The sequence below is a fragment of the Euleptes europaea genome, chromosome 16, assembly GCF_029931775.1.
Source record: "Euleptes europaea isolate rEulEur1 chromosome 16, rEulEur1.hap1, whole genome shotgun sequence".
In the NCBI taxonomy this organism is placed as follows: domain Eukaryota; kingdom Metazoa; phylum Chordata; class Lepidosauria; order Squamata; family Sphaerodactylidae; genus Euleptes; species Euleptes europaea.
In genome coordinates, this window is record NC_079327.1 from 11,326,203 (window position 1) to 11,345,632 (window position 19,430).

General features: G+C 47.7%; 1 protein-coding gene across 1 annotated transcript; it reads left to right on the forward strand.

Moving 5' to 3' along the window:
- The first annotated feature begins 8,239 nt into the window (after positions 1-8,239).
- Positions 8,240-17,649, forward strand: ACOD1 (aconitate decarboxylase 1). Its single transcript, XM_056862055.1, has 5 exons — positions 8,240-8,251; positions 11,508-11,669; positions 12,189-12,278; positions 13,381-13,586; positions 16,692-17,649. The coding sequence occupies exons 1-5, from the start codon at positions 8,240-8,242 to the stop codon at positions 17,647-17,649; spliced, it is 1,428 nt and encodes a 475-aa protein (XP_056718033.1).
- The last annotated feature ends 1,781 nt before the right edge of the window (positions 17,650-19,430 follow it).

Below are 19,430 nucleotides of genomic sequence, written 5' to 3' on the forward strand. Positions count from 1 at the left end.
CATTTCTTGATTCGGCAGATCGTGAGAAAAGAAGAGTTGGTTTTTATATGCTGACTTTCTCTACCACTTAAGGAAGAATCAAACGGGCTTACAATCACCTTCTTTTCCCCTCCCCACAGCAGACACCCTGTGAGGTAGGTGGGGCTGAGAGAGCTGTGACTAGCCCAAGGTCACCCAGCTGGCTTCATGTGTAGGGGCAGGGAAACCAACCTGGTTCACCAGATTAGCCTCCGCCGCTCATGTGGAGGAGCGGGGAATCAAACCCAGTTCTCCAGATCAGAGTCCACTGCTCTTAACCACTACATGGGAAGGTGGTAACGGATGAGCCAGTGCTCAGCTCTCGTGGCCCTTTCTTATATGCCCAGGGTAGTACCGATTGCCACTGTGGAATACAGAAGAAATTCTTCTCTAGGCCATATTAGCCCAGAGATCCTGGAGGGTTTTTGCCTTCCTCACGGCATGGGGGGGGGGGCGGTAGCTGTTAATTTCCCGAATTGTGCAGGGTTTGGGGCTAGATGACCCTTGGAGTCCCTTCCAGCTCTATGCTTAGGGCTGTTTCGCTTGGAAAGAAGGCAGTTAAGAGGAGACATGACAGAGGCCTATAAAATTATGCATGGTATGGAGAGGGTGGACAGGGAGAAGCTGATCTGCACAGTCAATTAGATCTCCAGTGGCCAATCAGAAGCCCTGCTGGGCAAAAGTCTCACCTGACCCCACCTACTTTCTAAAAACACTTGCCATGCACCAGGAAAGGTGTCAAAGGGAACCATGGCACCAATGGGTGCCACTTTTGGGACCCCTGAGTTAGACAATCAACAGTGATATTGATAAAAATAAACGTGTTGCATTGTTCAGAAAAGATACACCAGTTTTATATTCCATATGATTAGGGTTGCCAGGTCCCTCTTCTCCACCGGCGGGAGGTTTTTGAGGCGGTGTCTGAAGAGGGCAGGGTTTGGGGAGGGACTTCAATGCAATAGAGTCCAATTGCCAAAGCGGCCATTTTCTCCGGCTGAACTGATCTCTATCTGCTGGAGATCAGTTGTAATAGCAGGAGATCTCCAGCTATTACCTAGCGGTTGGCAATCCTACATACAATGTCTATCCATTTTGTTCAGCCACCAAGATCTTTCTGCGTTTTACAAGCAAGATCCTAGTCCTCATGACTGCAGAGATGGATTGGGAAATTATGAGAGCAACTGGTGTTAGTAGACAAGAGAAGTAAAAACAGAGAAATATGTTGGAAAACCCCTATTTAAGCTTATTGGAGAGGTGAATGAAGGATTTTCACAACAGGGGCTTCTTTTGTTAGAATCATTTCATCATGAAATCAATCTGGCACATCCAACAACTGCAGCTGAACATCCATCACCGTAATGAAAAGGATGCTCAAATTAGCCTCACAGGATGCAAACAGATATGGAAAACGCAGCACAGCCTTCGGGCTGACGGTGCGTATCAGATACTGCTGTCAGTTACGGGTTTGCAAATTACAGGTCCATCAATAATGAAAAGACAACATCAGGAAACTTCAAAATATTCCTTGTTTCCTCTTTGAATTTTTGGTTTAACTCTCCCGGTAACCCGCACTGGCAGAATCAGAGGCCTGAATTCCGCCTTTCTTAATACAACCCCATCAGCCTATGGTGCTTTGTAATAAAACAACGGGAGCTTAAAAAGAAAGGCCCCTGCCCCAAGGGGCTTACAAGTTACATTGGAACAGGAGAGAGGGAAGGAATGGGGAAAAATATTTATTACATCTTATCAAAGGTAACAGGGAGGAGAGAGGAAAAGGGGAGGCAACCAAGAAGGAACGTGTACAAGAGCAGTCACGCTGAAAGGCAGGTGTTCCAGGGTATAAAGAACAGCTAGTGAGACGGAGGAAGAATTCAAGCAAGCATGAGAGATTTGCACGGTCTAGACATTAGGCAGAATGTTCTAACAGAGCGGTTCCTCAGTGGAACAGGCTTCCTCGGGAGGTGGTAAGAACTCCTTCCCTGGAGGTTTTTAAGCAGAGGCTAGATGGCCATCTATCAGCAATGCTGATTCTACAACCTTAGGCAGATCATGAGAGGGAGGGCATCTTGGCCATCTGGCCATGGAGTAGAGGTCACTGGGGGCGTGGGGGGGAGGTAGTTGTGAATTACCGGCATTGGGCAGGGGGTTGGACTAGATGACCCGGGTTGTCCCTTCCAACTCTATGATTCTATGATCCCTCACCTGATCCATTTCATTGTTACGCAGACCATTTTCCAAAGCTGCACTACTGTGAAGAGAGGTCACAATCCCAAGACTTTTCAAAAGTGTGCGTGGAATTATTTTTAGGTACCGTCGTGGGCTTGTGCAAGTCACAAACAGAGTTTTATATAACCACTGGCGGGGCATTAAAGAAACCGGTTCAAAAGCCCCCCTGAGCGCTGAGCTAGGTGTAACCCAGCAGAAACCTGGCTACCTAAAGCCCTCTCCTAAATTACCTTTTCCAGTTGGAGAATTTGGGTGGGTGGGGGGATTCAAATCAACAAATAGCATTCCATTACCTGAAAGACTCAACGTGATTCACAAAAGCTTATGCTGGAATAAATTTTGTTAGTCTGGAAGGTGCTTACCAGAGTTTTGTTTTATTATGCTGCCACAGGGCTAATATTTGTTTAGCAGTAAATCACAGCCGGCTTATGACAACCCCATCATGGGGTTTTCAAGGCAAGAGGCATTCAGAGGTGGTTTGCTGTCGCCTGCCTCTGCATAGCAACCCTGGACTTCCTTGGTGGTCTCCCATCCATGTGCTAACCAGGGCTGACCCTGCTTAGCAGCCAAACTGGTGAGCTCAGGCTAGTTTGGGCTAACCCCTGGGACTATTTTTCTTGCAAGAAAGGCCAAACCTTTTTGGAAACAGCAGGTGGCGCGCTTGTCCCTGATTCTGAGTTGTTGAAACAAAGGTGATTCCACCTTGTGCTTGGTGGCTCATATCGGGTGGGGTGGGGTCAGAGAGTGCCCAGACAGCATGAAATAGGGATGCCAGCCTCCCAGGACCCGGGCACTCTCTCCTTCTTGCCTTCAACCAGTCAGGCAACATGCCAATTAGTTCACATGGATTCCTCTTTCCTTCTCCTAGCCCTTGAAAGAGCCCCATGACCCTATAAATAGAGGCAGAATCTGCACGGAAAGTGTACTTTTGATCTACTTTTGATTCCAGGGGTTTTGCTCTAAACCTGAGTTCATACAATGGGTTGCACTGTCACTAGAACCCTGACTTCTTGAATTTGCCCAGCATGTGTGTGTGTTCGCAGGGAATATTTTCACCTTATTGTGAGTATTTGAGGAAGAGGAGGAGGAACTCCAGCAGCTGCAACCTCTAAAAGAAAGAAAGAAATCTTCAAAATAGTCACAGAACAATCCAATTATTTCACTTACAGTAATTGCAGCCGAGAAAGGGAAACGATACTGAGAAAAGCAGAACTTTTCCAAGCAGTGACAGAAGATGATGATACCCAAATTGGGGTTCAAGTTCGTTTGCCTGCTTTTTTGTGACCAATTACAACACGCACACTTAGTGGAAGGAAAATAGAAGAAGAAGAGTTAGTTTTATATGCCAGCTTTCTCTACCATTTAAGGAAGAATCAAACCGGCTTACAATCCCCTTCCCCTCCCCACACCAGACACCCTGTGAGGTAGGTGGGGCTGAGAGAGTGTGACTAGCCCAAGGTCACCCAGCTGGCTTCGTGTGGAGGAGCGGGGAAACAAATCCAGTTCACCAGATTAGCCTCTGCCGCTCATGTGGAGGAGCGGGGAATCAAACCCGGTTCTCCAGATTAGAGTCCACCGCTCTTAGCCTCTACGCCGCCTTTATTCATGGCCACGAACAGACTGCCGCAAGGGAGTCATCTCCAAAGCTTGTGCAAGGAGACAATAGCTGTGCAATACATTTTATACCTTGCTCAATTTGCCATTTCATTGGTTTGAAAACACATAATGTAACATGTTACCTCTCATCATTTCCAACACACCTCTTAATCCATAGTTGTTCATCAGTTCCGCTTATTTACTTGATCCCAACACCTGAGTCCGTTTCAACTTTGTTATCTTTCTAACTGACCCATTCCCTTTGAAGTACCCATTACTGTAACTGGTACAATTTCTTCTTGGCCCCTCTCTCGGCTTATCTCATCCTACGCTTTTCTTTTCTGTTCAAACAAAGGTTGTTTATGCATGGGAGTTTTACCTGAGGTTTGTTGCTCGCTGGACCCACACTTTCCTGTTGGGAATCTATGCACCAGCAGTCTCCCAGCTCAAATCAGGAAGTATTTGGATCCCTGCTCTTTGAAATGCTGCTTCGTAATTGGCTGTAGTGAGAGAAAAGTTCCCTCCCTCCCAAACCCAATTGCTGCATAAAAACGCATTTTAAGAACATAAAACAAAAAATGGAGCAATCTGAAAAGAAGGGGGGAATCCAAGCCTCAGTTTTAAGAAGCCTTTCTTCTGCTCAGAAAGAGCTCCAAGGTAGCAGGATTTGAATCCCCGCCTCTGGACATGCTGCTTTGTAATTGGCTGTGAGCTAAACTAAGCTTGTGTGTCCCACACTTTGCCTTATGCACGGGGATTTCACCTCAGGTTTCTCTCCAGACCACTAAATTCTGCACCGTGGCTATTAAAGTTCGGCATACCTTGCTAGGAAAAGAATAAGTGGTACAACATATCATGTAAAGGGGTCATTGATAAGCCTGTGATGTTTTGCATTTTTAACCTTACTTTTTAGACTTGTAATATGCAAATAGGCACAGGTTATAATTTTCTGTATGTGTACTGTTGTCATTGACTGTATTATTAAAGATTTGAATTTGAATGTCTACTTGAGGGGTGGGAAAATGGTTGTAAACTCAGCTTTTGTGGTCGAGTAATGCTGCATAAAATAGGGTATCGCTGTATCCCAGAGACCTAACTATTTCAGTTCTCAGAAGATCATTCCCAGCACTAGTTTTGAAGAAGTTGAAAATGAAAGGAGAAGTTCAGATGGAGTAAAGTTGACAAGCTTTCTTAGGTTGTGCAATTCAGTACGTAACAGCTTGAAGTTAGTTGATGTCAAGGAAATGTTACTTTTGGTATCGGGTGGGGTTTTGTAAGTTTAAACATTTGAAAGCAGAAATTCATGGTTATGTTTGCACAAGAACCTTCTTCCTCTTTGGATACTTGCTGATGATGGTCCAGACTGGCTGGAGGGGGTGGGGGAGGTACAGGGGGAGTGGAACAAAGTAGAAGAGGCAGGCGAGTGATGGGAAAGGACTTCAACATGCCAAGATATTTAGAATAGGGCTGTCAATTCGGTTCGGTCCGAACTGAAAATCAACCGAATTTCCCCTGATTCGGTGATTTTCAGTTCGGACGGATCCGAACTCAAATCTGGCGGGCAACCGGGGGGGGCCGAATTCAGCAAGTTCGGGAGTTCGCGAATAAATTCGGCCAATTCGGGCCCCCCTTCAGGGGAGCCCGCTGAAAGGCGCGGGCTGCCCTTTAAACTGATCTGCACCTCCCAGCTGAGAGGCTCAGATCAGTTTAAAGGGCAGCCCGCCTCCCTTCAGCGGGCTCCCCTGAAGGGAGGCGGGCTGTCATTTAAACTCATCTGTGCCTCCCGGCCGGGAGGCACAGATGAGTTTAAATGACAGCCCGCCCCCCTTCACGGGAGCCCGCTGAAGGGAGGCGGGCTGTCATTCAAACTCATCTGTGCCTCCCGGCCGGGAAGCATAGATGAGTTTAAATGACAGCCCGCCCCCCTTCACGGGAGCCCGCTGAAGGGAGGCGGGCTGTCATTCAAATTCATCTGTGCCTCCCGGCCGGGAGGCACAGATGAGTTTAAATGACAGCCCGCCCCCCTTCACGGGAGCCCGCTGAAGGGAGGCGGGCTGTCATTCAAACTCATCTGTGCCTCCCGGCCGGGAAGCACAGATGAGTTTAAATGACAGCCCGCCCCCCTTCACGGGAGCCCGCTGAAGGGAGGCTGGCTGTCATTCAAACTCATCTGTTCCTCCCGGCCGGGAGGCACAGATGAGTTTAAATGGCAGCCCCCCCCCTTCACGGGAGCCCACTGAAGGGGGGCGGGCTGCCCTTTAAACTGATGTGCGCCTCCCGGCCGGGAGGCACAGATGAGTTTAAAGGGCAGCCAGCCCCCCTTCAGCGGAGCCCGCTGAAGGGGGGCGGGCTGCCCTTTAAACTGATCTGCGCCTCCCAGCTGGGAGGCTCAGATCAGTTTAAAGGGCCCCCGCGCGCCTTCAGGGAATCCCTGAAGGCGCGCTTCGGCCGAATTTTCCCCCGAACTCCGGATCCCCCCGAATTACCAGGGATCCGAAGCGGGGGAGTTCGGACTTCGGCACGTACCGACCCCACAAGGGTCAAATTCGGCCGAATCCGAACTGTACCGATTTTTTTTTTTTGACAGCCCTAATTTAGAATGACCCACAATCTAGACTGGAAGTGCTTGATGCCACTCAAGGACAGTTCCCCATTGTGTTCTCGAAGCCACTAAAGAGGCATTCTCAGCAACAACAGAGAACTTCACATAAGTGGTGGTTCTTTGAGATATGCCCTCGCACTAGGGTCACCAACCTCCAGGTGGTGGCTGGAGATCTCCTGGGATTACAATTGATCTCCAGGTGACAGAGATCAGTTCACCTGGAGAAAATGGCCGCTTTGGAAGGTGGACTCTATGGCATTATAACCCGTTGAAGTCCCTCCCTTCCCAAACCCCACATTCCTCAGGACCCACCCACAATATCTCCCAGTATTTCCCAGCCCGGAGCTGGCAACCCTGCCTCACACCTACCTGGACAATTCTGCAGCTGAGAAGGGGTCTGAGCAAAGCATCCAGACAGAAGCAAGCAAACCTAGTTGTAGTCCAAATCATCCTAACACAAGAGATGTCCAAAGATAAAGAGCCTGAAAGGGTTCTCTCTCCCCATGTTACAAGCCATGAGCAAGTATTCCATAGAAGTACCTGTTTCTGGCTACCTTGGTGTAGGGTTACCAACCTCCGGGTACTAGCTGGAAATCTCCTGCTATTACAACGTATCTCCAGCCGATAATTGAACCTGGGACCTTCTGCATGCCAAGCAGATGCTCTATCACTGAGCTATGGCCCTTCCCTGGCTGTAGAATCCGGCCCCAACCATGCGGAGCAGGAGAATTCCTGCGTGCGGCTGGACGGCTACGCCCAGCTGGTGCAACAGACCATCCTGTGCCACCAGTTGGGCAAGTGCACCACCGGTTGGATGCCTGCCTGCTTGCTTGCACCGGGGGGGTCATCTGGGGCAGCTACCTGCTTGGGGCTTGGTCGGTACCCCCTCTCCCTTCTGGTTCTTTCCCCTCTAAGGTAAAGGTCTCCTGTGCAAGCACCGGGGGTGACGTCACATCTAAGTCCTGCAAAAGACAAGTAGGGCGGGAAAGTGCTGGATCGGGGCGTTACTGGACCGAGCCCCTTCGCCTACAAGCCCCGAGCGGCTTGTCACTCACTCAGTCTTGTGTTTGCTGCCCTGCCTGAGTCTCTCGGGCCCAGCTGGGGACGGCAGAGCTCAAAAGCGAGTCGCTCTACGTGGCAGACACAGCAGAGCCATCTCAGGTCATGCCTCTTGGCTAAATGTTTGACCAAATACTAATTTGTAAGTTGATAACTTTGTATGGCCCTCGAACGATGTTACAAACATCCAAATGGCCCCTGGCAGAAAAAAGGTTCCCCACCCCTGCCTTAAGGTAAAATCCTTTTGCTTTAGTGTCATTTTCACTTGTGTTGTTGGTTGCTGGCTGTGGCTGGTTATAGCATAGCAGGGCTTAGACCAGGCCTAGCTTATAATAAAATTCTGTTTTGTTTTTGTACTGGGTGCCATGGAGTTATTACAACCGCCTTATCTGCTCTCTGGCAGGGACCAAAACTGGGCAGTGAGCTTTTGTGTTTGTTTAGCCATCGGTAACTTACACAGAGCTTGCCTCTGGCAGGGATTGCCCCACGTCTTGCCGCAATCCGGAGTGCCGTCCATCCATGGCACGCCTGAAATTAGTCAGGGGAAAGTCAGAAATGTTGAAAAGGGGAAACTTCTGGGTAAAAGGAAGGAGGTGTGGACCGTGTAAGAAATAACACCCCGCACCAACTGTTCCCACAGTATAAAAGGGACTTCTTTGTCCCCCTTTAAGGTTTGTCGTGAAGATTTCTCCTTCACGCATTTCCTGCCCAGGAGGAAAAATTGCTGTTGGGGGGACCATGTGGGCGAAGGTATGACACTTGTGTTGTTTATCTGAATAGAGGGAAAGAGTTGGTGTGGCTTTTCTTTCAGCAAGTAAATGGGGGACTGCTCCAATGGGGGAGAGCCAGCGTGGTGTAGTGGTTAAGAGTGGTGGACTCTGATCTAGAGAACCAGGTTTATTCCCCACTCCTCCATATGAGCGGCGGAGGCTAATCTGGTGAACTGGATTGGTTTCCCCCACTCCGACACACAAAGCCAGCTGGGTGACCTTGGGCTAGTCACAGCTCTCTTAGAGCTCTCTCAGCTCCACCTACCTTACAGGGTGTCTGTTGAGGGGAGGGGAAGGGAAGATGATTGTAAGCCGGTTTGAGTCTCCCTTAAGTGGTAGAGAAAGTCGGCACATAAAAACCAATTCTTCTTATTCTTCTTCCCTGCTGGGCTGGGCAAGGAGACAGAAGCAGAGCTGCTGGAAAGGTGAACGCTGGTTTTGCCTCCATCTCTAGGATCATCAGTGACCTGGAGTTGGAGGTGAACATCAAGGTGGCCAAATTTGCAGAGGACACCAAACTATTTAGAGTGGTTAAAACAAAATCGGACTGTGAAGAGCTCCAAAAGGATCTCAAACTGGAGGAATGGGCATTAAAATGGGATTCAATGTGAGCAAGTGTAAAGTGATGCATATTGGGGCAAAAAAAATCACATATACACTGATGAGATCTGTGCTGGCAGCGACAGACCAAGAAAGGGGTCTTGGGGTGGTAGGGGATAGCTTGAAGAAGATGTCAACCCAGTGTGCGGCTGCTGTGAAAAGGGCAAATTCCATGCTGGCCATAATTAGGCGAGGAATAGAGAATAAAACTGCTGCTATTATACTGCCCTTGTACAAATCTATGGTGAGACCACACTTGGAATACTGTCACCACACCTAAAAAAGGATATTACAGAGCTTGAGAAGGTGCAGAAAAGAGCAACCAAAAATGATCAGGTGACAAGAGCAACAGCCCTATGAGGAACAGTTAAACCGTCAGGGCTGTTTAGCTTGGAAAGAAGGTGGTTTAAAGGTGAGACGTGAAAGAGGTCTATAAAATTATGCATGGTATGGAGAGAGTGGAAGGGGAGAAGCTCTTCTCCCTCTCTCATAATACTAGAACGTGGGGTCATCTGCTGAAGCTGGAGGGTGAGGGATTCAAAACAGATAAAAGGAAATATTTCTTCACATGACACATAGTCAAATTGTGGAACTCCCTGCCCCAAAATGTGGTCATGGCTGCCAACTTGGAAGGCTTTAAGAGGGGAGTGGACATGTTCATGGAGGCCAGGGCTATCCATGGCTACTAGTAAAAATGGATTCTAGTCATGATGCATACCTGTTCTTCTGGCCATCTTCTGGGCATGGAGAAGGGGTCACTGGGGGTGTGGGGGGGAGGTAGTTGTGAAATTACTGCATAGTGCAGGGGGTTGGACTAGATGACCCTGGTGGCCCCTTCCAACTCTATGATTATATGATTCTCTCCAGCATCAGAGGAGCATGCCTATTATATGAGGTGCTGTGGAACACAGGCTGGATGCTGCTACTGCAGTCGTCTTGTTTGGGGGCTGCCTAGAGGCACCTGGTTTGCCCCTGTGTGAACAGGCTGCTGGACTTGATGGGCCTCGGTCTGATCCAGCATGGCCTTTCTTATGCTCTTATTGTTTATACCTTGTGATCCACTCTGCCCCAGGATGTGGTGATGGCTGCCAACTTGGAAGGCTTTAAGAGGGGAGTGGACACATTCATGGAGGAGAAGGCTATTCGTGGCTACTAGTCAAAATGGATACTGGCCATGGTGCATACCTATTCTCTCTAGTATGAGGAGCATTTCTATGATATGAGGTGCTATGGAACACAGGCAGGAGGGCGCTGCTGCAGTCGTCTTGATTGTGGGCTTCCTAGAGGCACCTGGTTGTCCGCTGCGCGAACAGACTGCTGGACTTGGTCTGATCCAGCATGGCCTTTCTTATGTTCTTATGACTGCTTCCAACACAAAGCAATCGAAGGTCAGCCAAAGGCCTGCAATCTTTTTTCTAAAAGAGAACTGGAGACAGTTTGTCACAGTCTATGTCCCATAGGACACACCTGTCCTGCACCACCTGAGCTAAATTTACCAGTTGTGGCCAGCAGCCCACCAAAGGTGTGATAAACCTCTTGTTTCGGTTGCCCAAAGGTGGTTACCAAACACCTGGCCGGACACAATACATGGCTGAGGTCAGCTGGATGCGTCAGAAACTGGGTGTGGCTGGGGTAGACGCTCAGGCCTGTTCCCTCTAGTCAAATAGGTGTGGCAGGTTTTTGAAGCTTTACAACAACAAAGGCACAGAGGTGCTGGTGAGGATGTATCGGTATGCCCCATGCAATTATGGCTCTACCCTGTTCACCTGCAGCTTTCTGCTAAAAACTCTCCTTGCCTCCAGTCTGAGAAGGGTGGCTGCAGAAGCAAGGCAAAAAGGTGGTCAGGCAGGAAATTGCAGGTAGTTATTAAGCTGCAGGTGTGAACCTGTGGCTGGAGGTCAGAATGTGGCAGGGAAATGAGCTGGAAGTGAGATCTCAGATTACTAACACAGCTCGCTTCTGAAGAAGTGAGCTGTGACTCACGAAAGCTCACACCCTGCCAGAAATTTTGTTAGTCTTTAAGGTGCTACTGGACTCTTGCTCTTTTCTACCACCACATATTAGAGAGCGAGCATGGTGTATTGGTTAAGAGCGGTGGACGCTAATCTGGAGAACAGGGTTTGATTCCCCACTCCTCCGCATGAGCTGCAGACTCTAATAAGGTGAACCAGGTTGGTTTCCCCACTCCTACACATGAAGCCAGCTGGGTGACCTTGGGCTAGTCACAGTTCTATTAAGAGCTGTCTCAGCCCCACCTACCTCACAAGTTTTCTGTTGTGGGGAGAGGAAAGGAACACATGAAGCTGCCTTATACTGAATCAGACCCTTGGTCCATCAAAGTCAGTATTGTCTACTCAGACAGGCAGCAGCTCTCCAGGGTCTCATGCGAAGGTCTTTCACGTCACCTACTTGCCTAGACCCTTTAACTGGAGATGCCGGGGATTGAACCTGGGACCTTCTGCATGCCCAGCAGATGCTCTACCACTGAGCCACAGCCCCTCATTTGTAAGCCGGTTTGATTCTTCCTAAAGTGGTAGAGAAAATCGGCATATAAAAAACAACTCTTCTTCTTTGTCTTCTTCGTCGTTGTTTTCTTCTTCTAACAGATTGTGTTTTTAACAAAAATCTTTTGACAGAATATTACTGGAAATTTTGCTAACGTGATCCATGGGCTGAAGGCCAGCCACCTGACTGACGTGGTCATTCGGAGGAGCAAACGGATGATTCTTGACACCTTAGGAGTTGGGCTCTTGGGCACCAGAACGGACGTCTTCCAAAAAATGGTCCAGTACAGTAAGGTACAGTGATTGAAATGTGCACGTCATGCATTAGGGATAACTAACTCGAAAAGGCCTTTGGGGGTGGATGAGAATCTCCCAAACGTCGCGATTAACTGGGCTGCAGTTTCTGGCGGAGTCGTCGCAGCAAACACGAAAAGGAATCTTGTGGCTCTTCCAAGACTAGCAGCGTTACTGATGCAGAAGTTTCCCCAGACTAGAGCCAAACCGCCCGAGTAGACATGAACAGCAACAGATTGCCCCATTGTTCAGTACTGAATGAGCTGTCTGTTGAATCTGCTATAATATTTCAGTTCTTGCTATGATATTTCAATTCTTGCCTTTAAGCGGGAGCCTAGCACAAATAAGATTAGGTTGTTAGCCTTTGTTTCCGTGCCGTTCACCACTGCAAAACTCGGGACTGTTTCAACGATGTGAATCTCAGCCTCTCTGGTTCATATACCCTGAAAAAGTTTAAAGCAATAATATTGTTTTGCCTGATGCTTAAGTGCAAAATTAAGCTGTACCATCTTATTCCAGATCTACAGTTCCGATACATCCAGCACCGTTTGGGCTCACCCAGACATCCGGCTCCCTCCCCTGTACGCAACTTTTGTGAATGGAGTGGCGGTAAGGAAACTCTCCGAATACTAAATTACTTTTAGAGGGGGGGGTCTTCTTTGAAGATTGTGAAGAATTCGATAAGCGTAGCAAACAAAAGCAAGAAAACCGAAACCTGGGATTCAGTGAGCGACTTTAGGTGTCCCCAGGGGTTTGGACACCCAGTAAGGTTTTTAAAAAAACTTTCCCCATTGAATAGGGGGCCTTTTCAGCCCTGGAACCGGCCTGGTGGACTTCTCTGTCTGGTGACATCAGGGCCCTGCGGGACCTTAAAGAGTTCCTCAGGGCCTACAAGACAGAGCTATTCCGCAAGGCCTATAGCTGAGGAGCTTGAGGAGGGTGGGGTTTGGGGAGGGGAGGGACTTCAATGCCATAGAGCCCAATTGCCAACGCGACCATTTTCTCCAGGTGAACTGATCTCTATCGACTGGAGATCATTTGTAATAGCAAGAGATCTCCAGCTACTACCTAGAGGTTGTGAATTCAAAGTGAAAGCACAAGCAAAAGTAAACCCACAATAAGGTACTACAATATAATATTGCTGTTTAGAAAAATATATTGAGAATAAAAATCTCACAAACGCAACCTCAGTTGAGCAAACAGGAAATTTGCAGTTGGTCTAAGATAGACCCAATATAATGACGCAAAAAGCGTTACAAAATAGAAAGTATAGGCAAAAGACATTTCCGTTGCCTGATTGTTGCAATTTATATGTATGGAATTGAAACGAATTGAGCATTTTGCCTATACTTACTATTTTGTAACGCTTTTTGATTCGTTATATTGGGTCTATCTTAGATCAACTGCAAATTTCCTGTTTGCTCAACTGAGGTTGCGTTTGTGAGATTTTTATTTTTTCTAAACAGCAATATTGTATTGTACAATTGTATTGTACAATACAATAATGTATTGTAGTACCTTATTGTGGGTTTACTTTTGCTTGTGCTTTCACTTTGAATTCACAACTCCTGAGTAGCACTTGTAGCCGGTTTTGACTATTACCTAGAGGTTGGCAACCCTAGTTCCGAGCAATTATCTAGGTAAACATACACACATCTTAAATCTTTGATTTAAAACCAGTGTGTGTTTTTGTTGTTGTTGTCCGAAAAAGGTTCACTCCATGGATTTCGACGACACGTGGCACCCGACCACGCACCCATCTGGAGCCGTGTTGCCCGTTCTCCTCGCGGTCTCCGAAGCTCTGCCTGAAAACAAGAAGATTTCTGGCCTCGATCTCCTTCTGGCTTTCAATGTTGGCATCGAAGTACAAGGCAGATTGATGCACTTTTCCAATGAGGCCAGCGACGTCCCAAAAAGGTACGTGTGTGTGTGTGTGTGTGTGTGTGTGTGTGTGTGTGTTTAACGCCCTGTTATACAATGGATGTTGCCCTCATCAGAGCAAAGGAAGGCCTGAATGTTGGACTCTGATCTGGCAGACATGGAGGTCAATTGTTCCCAAAAAACCTGGTTCACACGTGCAGGAGAATGAGCTGGTAAATGCACCTCACCACTTCAGACGAGGGGTAGAAGATCATGGACACTTTCGTTCCTGTGGGTTGAATTTGCCAGGTAAAGAGAAAATCAGCACAGTCAGCAAAGAGAAGAGGGTAGAACCTCACTCCTTGCGGGTGCTGATTTCCTCTTTTCAGACAGCTGGATCCATCTTTTGCGGTGGTCCAGCCCATCTCCAACAGGGTGTCCACCAATGTGTTTCCCAGCAACGGCTTGCTTCTTGCCCAAAGCAAAGGGGCAACCTTGGCTTCTTCTTCCCCACCCTCTTTTGATCAGAAGGTGCTTCAGAAGAGCCCATCACCTTTGTGCCTGCAAGAAGTACCCATTTCGAAACAAAGGCCTCCATCCTACAAGGATGCCTAAAATGGAACATCCAAATGTTTTGTGGACTCTCCCAATGTTATATGAATTGCCCCCACCCTCATAAAAGCTATTTATTGCTTGGTCACAACCACCCCCATAGCAACCATTTTGCTGTGGTACCCACCACCTGTTCACAACATTCAGTAAAGCTGAGGACCCCCTCTTGTATCCCAGTCTACTATCTCCAGTAGGGTTGCCAGGTCCCCTCTGGCAACTGGCAAGGGATGGGGGTGGGGGTTTCAGCTCCAGCTTTGGAAACTCTTGGAGATTTGGGGATGGAGCCTGGGAGGACAGGGACCTCAGTGGGGTACAATGCCATAGACTCCACCCTCCAAAGGATTCATTTTCTCCAGGGCAATGGATCTCAATAATCTGGAGATGAGATGTAATTCCGGGGGATCCCTAGGTCCCATCTGGAGGCTGGCATCCCTCATCTCTGGGTTCTGTCACCTCATTCTCCTCCATGCATGAGCCAGCCTCACCCCCACTTCCTTACGTGGGCAACAGAAATAATTTCCGCATGGTGTAGTAGTTAAGAGCGGTGGACTCTGATCTGGAGAACCGGGTTTGATTCCCCCACTCCTCCACATGAGCGGCAGAGGCTAATCTGGTGAACTGGGTTGGTTTCCCCACTCCTACACATGAAGTCAGCTGGGCTAGTCACTGCTGTCACAGCCCACCTACCTCACAGGGTGTCTGTTGTGGGGAGAGGAAGGGAAGGTAATTGTAAGCCGCTTTGATTCTTAAGTGGTAGAGAAAGTCGGCATATAAAAACCAACCCTTCTTCTTCTTCAGGATAAGCATCTTGCCAAAAAAAAGGGGGGGGGGCAAAAACAAATAATAACAGATTCAGCCAAAATTAAGCCCCTTTAAATCCAGTTGGAGATGTATGAGTATGCCTTTAACTCTTAATGGGAGTTTTTAGAAACGGGTAGAAGACCATATTTTGTGTGGTGTGCAGAAATGCTTTGTTGGAAAGGAAGAGGGATGCTTTGGTTCTTGTAGGTTATCTGGGCTGTGTAACCGTGCTCTTTGCATTGTTGGGCCACCAATTTACTATCTTCTCTGTGCTTGTCTTCCATCCCATATTTAAAATTGTAATTGAAATGTAAAAAATTTTGTCGCAAGAAGTAGAAAACATGGCACATCTAGGACATTTCACTTGGTCAAGTAGAACACCTTCGATTTGAAAGTCAGATTGCTGAGGAACGAAGAACCCAGGCAACCCTTTCAGGATATAATTGTGCCCCTAATCCTGCCTGCAATTTAGTTTAGATTGCATAGCATAAAAAATGTTAAATTAGAGCCATCAACTGATTAAAACGATTTAGTTTAATAAACTGACATACAATTTTAAATAATTCTATGTGTTTAGGCTGGCTACTGCTGTTTTGACAGGTCTTTAATTTTTACTAATTTTGTTTTGGCGGTTTGTCTTGCTTCTGTATGTTTAAGACTTCCTTAAATGGTTTTCTTTGCGGTTGTATTTTAATTGCAGTATAAGTCTAAAAGGGCTTCTAGGTCAGCTACAGTGTGAAAAAGTTGCATTTTGTTCAATGGGTCTTCTGGATAAGCATACCTGGTTCAGGACACTCAGTGTTCGTTGATGATAAATGAATTGACAGCCGGTGTGCTATAGTGGCTAGCATACTGAACTTGGATCGGCAAGGTATAGATTCAAATTGGAGTTATTTGAAAAGGAAAATTTGGAACCACAGAGTGGTGTGCGGTTGTAATTCATGCTTGAAGCATAGGGTTGCCAGCTCCTGATAGGGAACTTTTTAGAGATTTGTGGGGGGGTGGGGGGACCTTCGTGAGGTATAATGCCATAGAGTCCATCCTCCCAAGTGGCCATTTTCTCCAGGGGAACCAATCTCTGTCATGTGGAGATAGGGTTGCCAGGTCCCTCTTCGCCACCAGCAGGATGTTTTTGGGGCGGAGCATGAGGAGGGCAGGGTTTGGGGAGGGGAGGGACTTCAATGCCATAGAGTCCAATGGCCAAAGTGGCCCTTTTCTCCAGGTGAACTGATCTCTTATCGGCTGAAGATCAGCTGTAATAGCAGATCTCCTGCTAGTACCTGAAGGTTGGTAACCCTACCAATAGAGATCAGTTCACCTGGAGAAAATGGCCACTTTGGCAATTGGACTCTATGGCATTGAAGCCCCTCCCCAAACCCTTCCCTCCTCAGGCTCCGCCCCCAAAACCTCCCGCCGGTGGCAAAGAAGGACCTGGAAACCCTAGCGAAATTGCACAAAATGGAACTACATATTTTGTCTCTGGTTGCACATTTTTTTTAAAAGCCCTGGCTGAAATAACCACTCAGTTTACTATGCCTAGTCTCTACCACTCAGTTGAAACTTACCTCACAGCTACCTGTGAGGTAGACAGTGAGGAGAAAAAGAAATCATGAGCAGCCCCTGACCCTTCCTCAGAGGGAAGCTGTGATGAATATAATAAAAGTGCTGGTTTGTGGGCAACTCCTCAGCTCTTCAGGCCAGATCTTTCTGGACTGCTGCTAAACATCCATTCTTCTTCTGTCCTCTCAGATTTCACCCTCCATCCATCGTTGGCACTTTGGGAAGCGCTGCGGCTGCTGCTAAACTCCTGGGCCTTGACCAATTCAAGTGTAAGGAGGCCCTGGCCATCGCCGCCTCTTATGCCGGGGCTCCATTGGCCAACGCGGCCACTCAAACAAAGCCTCTCCACATGGGCAACGCAGGCCGGCACGGCTTGGAAGCGGCCTCCTTGGCCTCCTTGGGCCTTCAAGCGAACAAGCTAATCCTGGACCTGAAGTCGGGCTTCGGCGCCTTTTACGCGGACTACTTACCTCAGACTCTGCCAAGTTTGCAATCGTATTCGTGGCTTTTGGACCAACAAGATGTGGCCATCAAGAGCTTCCCGGCCCACCTGGGGACCCACTGGATGGCAGAGGCGGCCCTGGCGGCAAGGAAACACCTGGCCAAGAGTAGGGAGTCCCTCCCAAGTGGCCGAATCAAGACGATTGTGCTTAAAGCCCCAGACGTACAATATGTGAACAGGCCATTCCCTGCCTCAGAACACGAAGCCAGGCATTCCTTCCAGTTTGCGGCCTCCGCTGCCCTCCTGGACGGCTACATCTCCGTGGAGTCATTCAAACAGCAGAACATCTCCAGGCCTGAGTTGAGCGAACTTCTCAGAAAGACACACCTGGTGCACCCTTCTGACAACCAGCCCAGCTTCAAGAACCTCTACTGCGAAGTGACGATCGTCCTTCAGGATGGAGACACGCTGACAGAGCGCTGCGACACCTTCTACGGGCACTGGAGGAAGCCGCTAAGGCAGGCGGATCTGGTGAAGAAGTTCCAGTCTAACGCCACCACGGTCCTCTTGCCGGAAGCTGCTGAAAGCATCGTGGAAGTAGTTGATAACTTAGAAAAGCTAGAAGACTGCGGCTCGTTGGCCTCCCTTCTCAAGGGGGCTGAGTCGACAAGCGAACTGTTAAAACGCAGCAGCAGACAGATTTGATACAGGTTTGCTGTGCCTTAGCGACCCAAGATCCAGGGGTTTTGCTAGTATCTCTTCTCAGAGGTCTCTTGCAGTGGACAAATTGTAGCGAATGGCATCCTGTTTGATGCATAATTTTTCTACCTGTATATATGTAAATGTAATGGCTGGACCTTTACGAGCCCCGTGGGGCAGAGTGGTAAGCTGCAGTACTGCAGTCCAAGCTCTGCTCATGACCTGAGTTCGATCCCGACGGAAGTCGGGTTCAGGTAGTCGACTCAAGGTTATATATGAAATATTATAATGAATTAGAACTTAATTACAAAGGGAACTACAGATATATAAAACAGATAGAGGAGGGGAGAGGGGAAGTCAATAAGATAGAATTATTTGTTGCGATTAGACAAAGATTGTTTATGTTATTCAAATATGTTAATTGAATAATAAAATTAAATGTGATTTAAGTGGAAAATAATAATAAAAAAAATTTTTTTTAAGGTAGCCGGCTCAAGGTTGACTCAGCCTTCCATCCTTCCGAGGTCGGTAAAATGAGTACCCAGCTTGCTGGGAGTAAAGGGAAGATGACTGGGGAAGGCACTGGCAAACCACCCCGTAAACATAGTCTGTTGTGGGAAGGGAAGGTGGGTGTAAGCCGGTTTGATTCTCCCTTAAGTGGTAGAGAAAGTCGGCATGAAAGGGATCTCACCATGAAGACTTTCCCTCTCCAAAAACAAACCAGGCGTGTGTGCGGAGAGCACAACCCATATTGGCTTTGGCTTCTTATTAGATTCCAGCCTGTGAGTAATTCATGATTCTGCATCAACACAGAGAAAGTGTAGGATTTGGTACTGGCTACAGAACAAAGATGCACATCTGCATCAATTGTACAGGTCAACACATTAAGATTGCCTGGGAACAGAGCTCTGATATTTTAAATATGGAGCATAAACAATGATGCTAAAGAGGGCAGCCACCTACTACTTACAGGTATAATGAAGAGCTCTGACCTAAAGCTTAAGACAGAGACCAGCAACCGTCAATTCCAAGGCCAAACCCAAAACTATTTGGTCCTGCAGATACCAACCAAAAGGCAAGGAGGAATGTGCCCAGAGAGAAGCATTTGTGGCACCCTCCCCTCCAGTGAAACCAGCTGCTAACATTGTCCTTATTTAACACAAACATGATCAACAGCTTAGCCCACATTGTGCTTTATTTCAAGTGGTAGAAGGAGAAACTAGAGCCCCATCTAGCTAATTTTTAAACCCAAGGCCAGAATATAAAATTGCACCCTCTGTACTTTCATAGTAGTTATTTTGGTGAAAAAGGTAAATAAAATACATAAATAACAAGAGTCACAACAGCACAACGTTTATTTTCGTCATGATGTACTTTTTCTGGGTGCCTCAGCTGTGTGCGCTCGAGGCAGGTGCCTCATTTGCATTGCCCTTGTTACAGCTCTGAGAGAAACCATGGTCACTTATGCATGGGAGTTTTACCTGAGGTTCGTTGCTCGCTGGACCCACACTTTCACCTTGCGAATCTATGCACCAGCAGCCTCCAAGCTCAAATCAAGAAGCAGTTGAGTCCCCGTCCCTTGAAATGCTGCTTTGTAACTGGATTGGTGCTTAATGTGAGAGAAAAGTCCCCCCGCCCAGCGGAAACCCAAGTGCCGTGTCAAAAAGCATTTTAAAAATAAAACCAAAATGGAGTTCTTTAAAAGGAATGGGAGGGGGAGAGAAACCCAAGCCTTTTTTTTAATCTTTTCTTCTGCTCAGAAAGAACTCCAAGGAAGCAGGAAACAT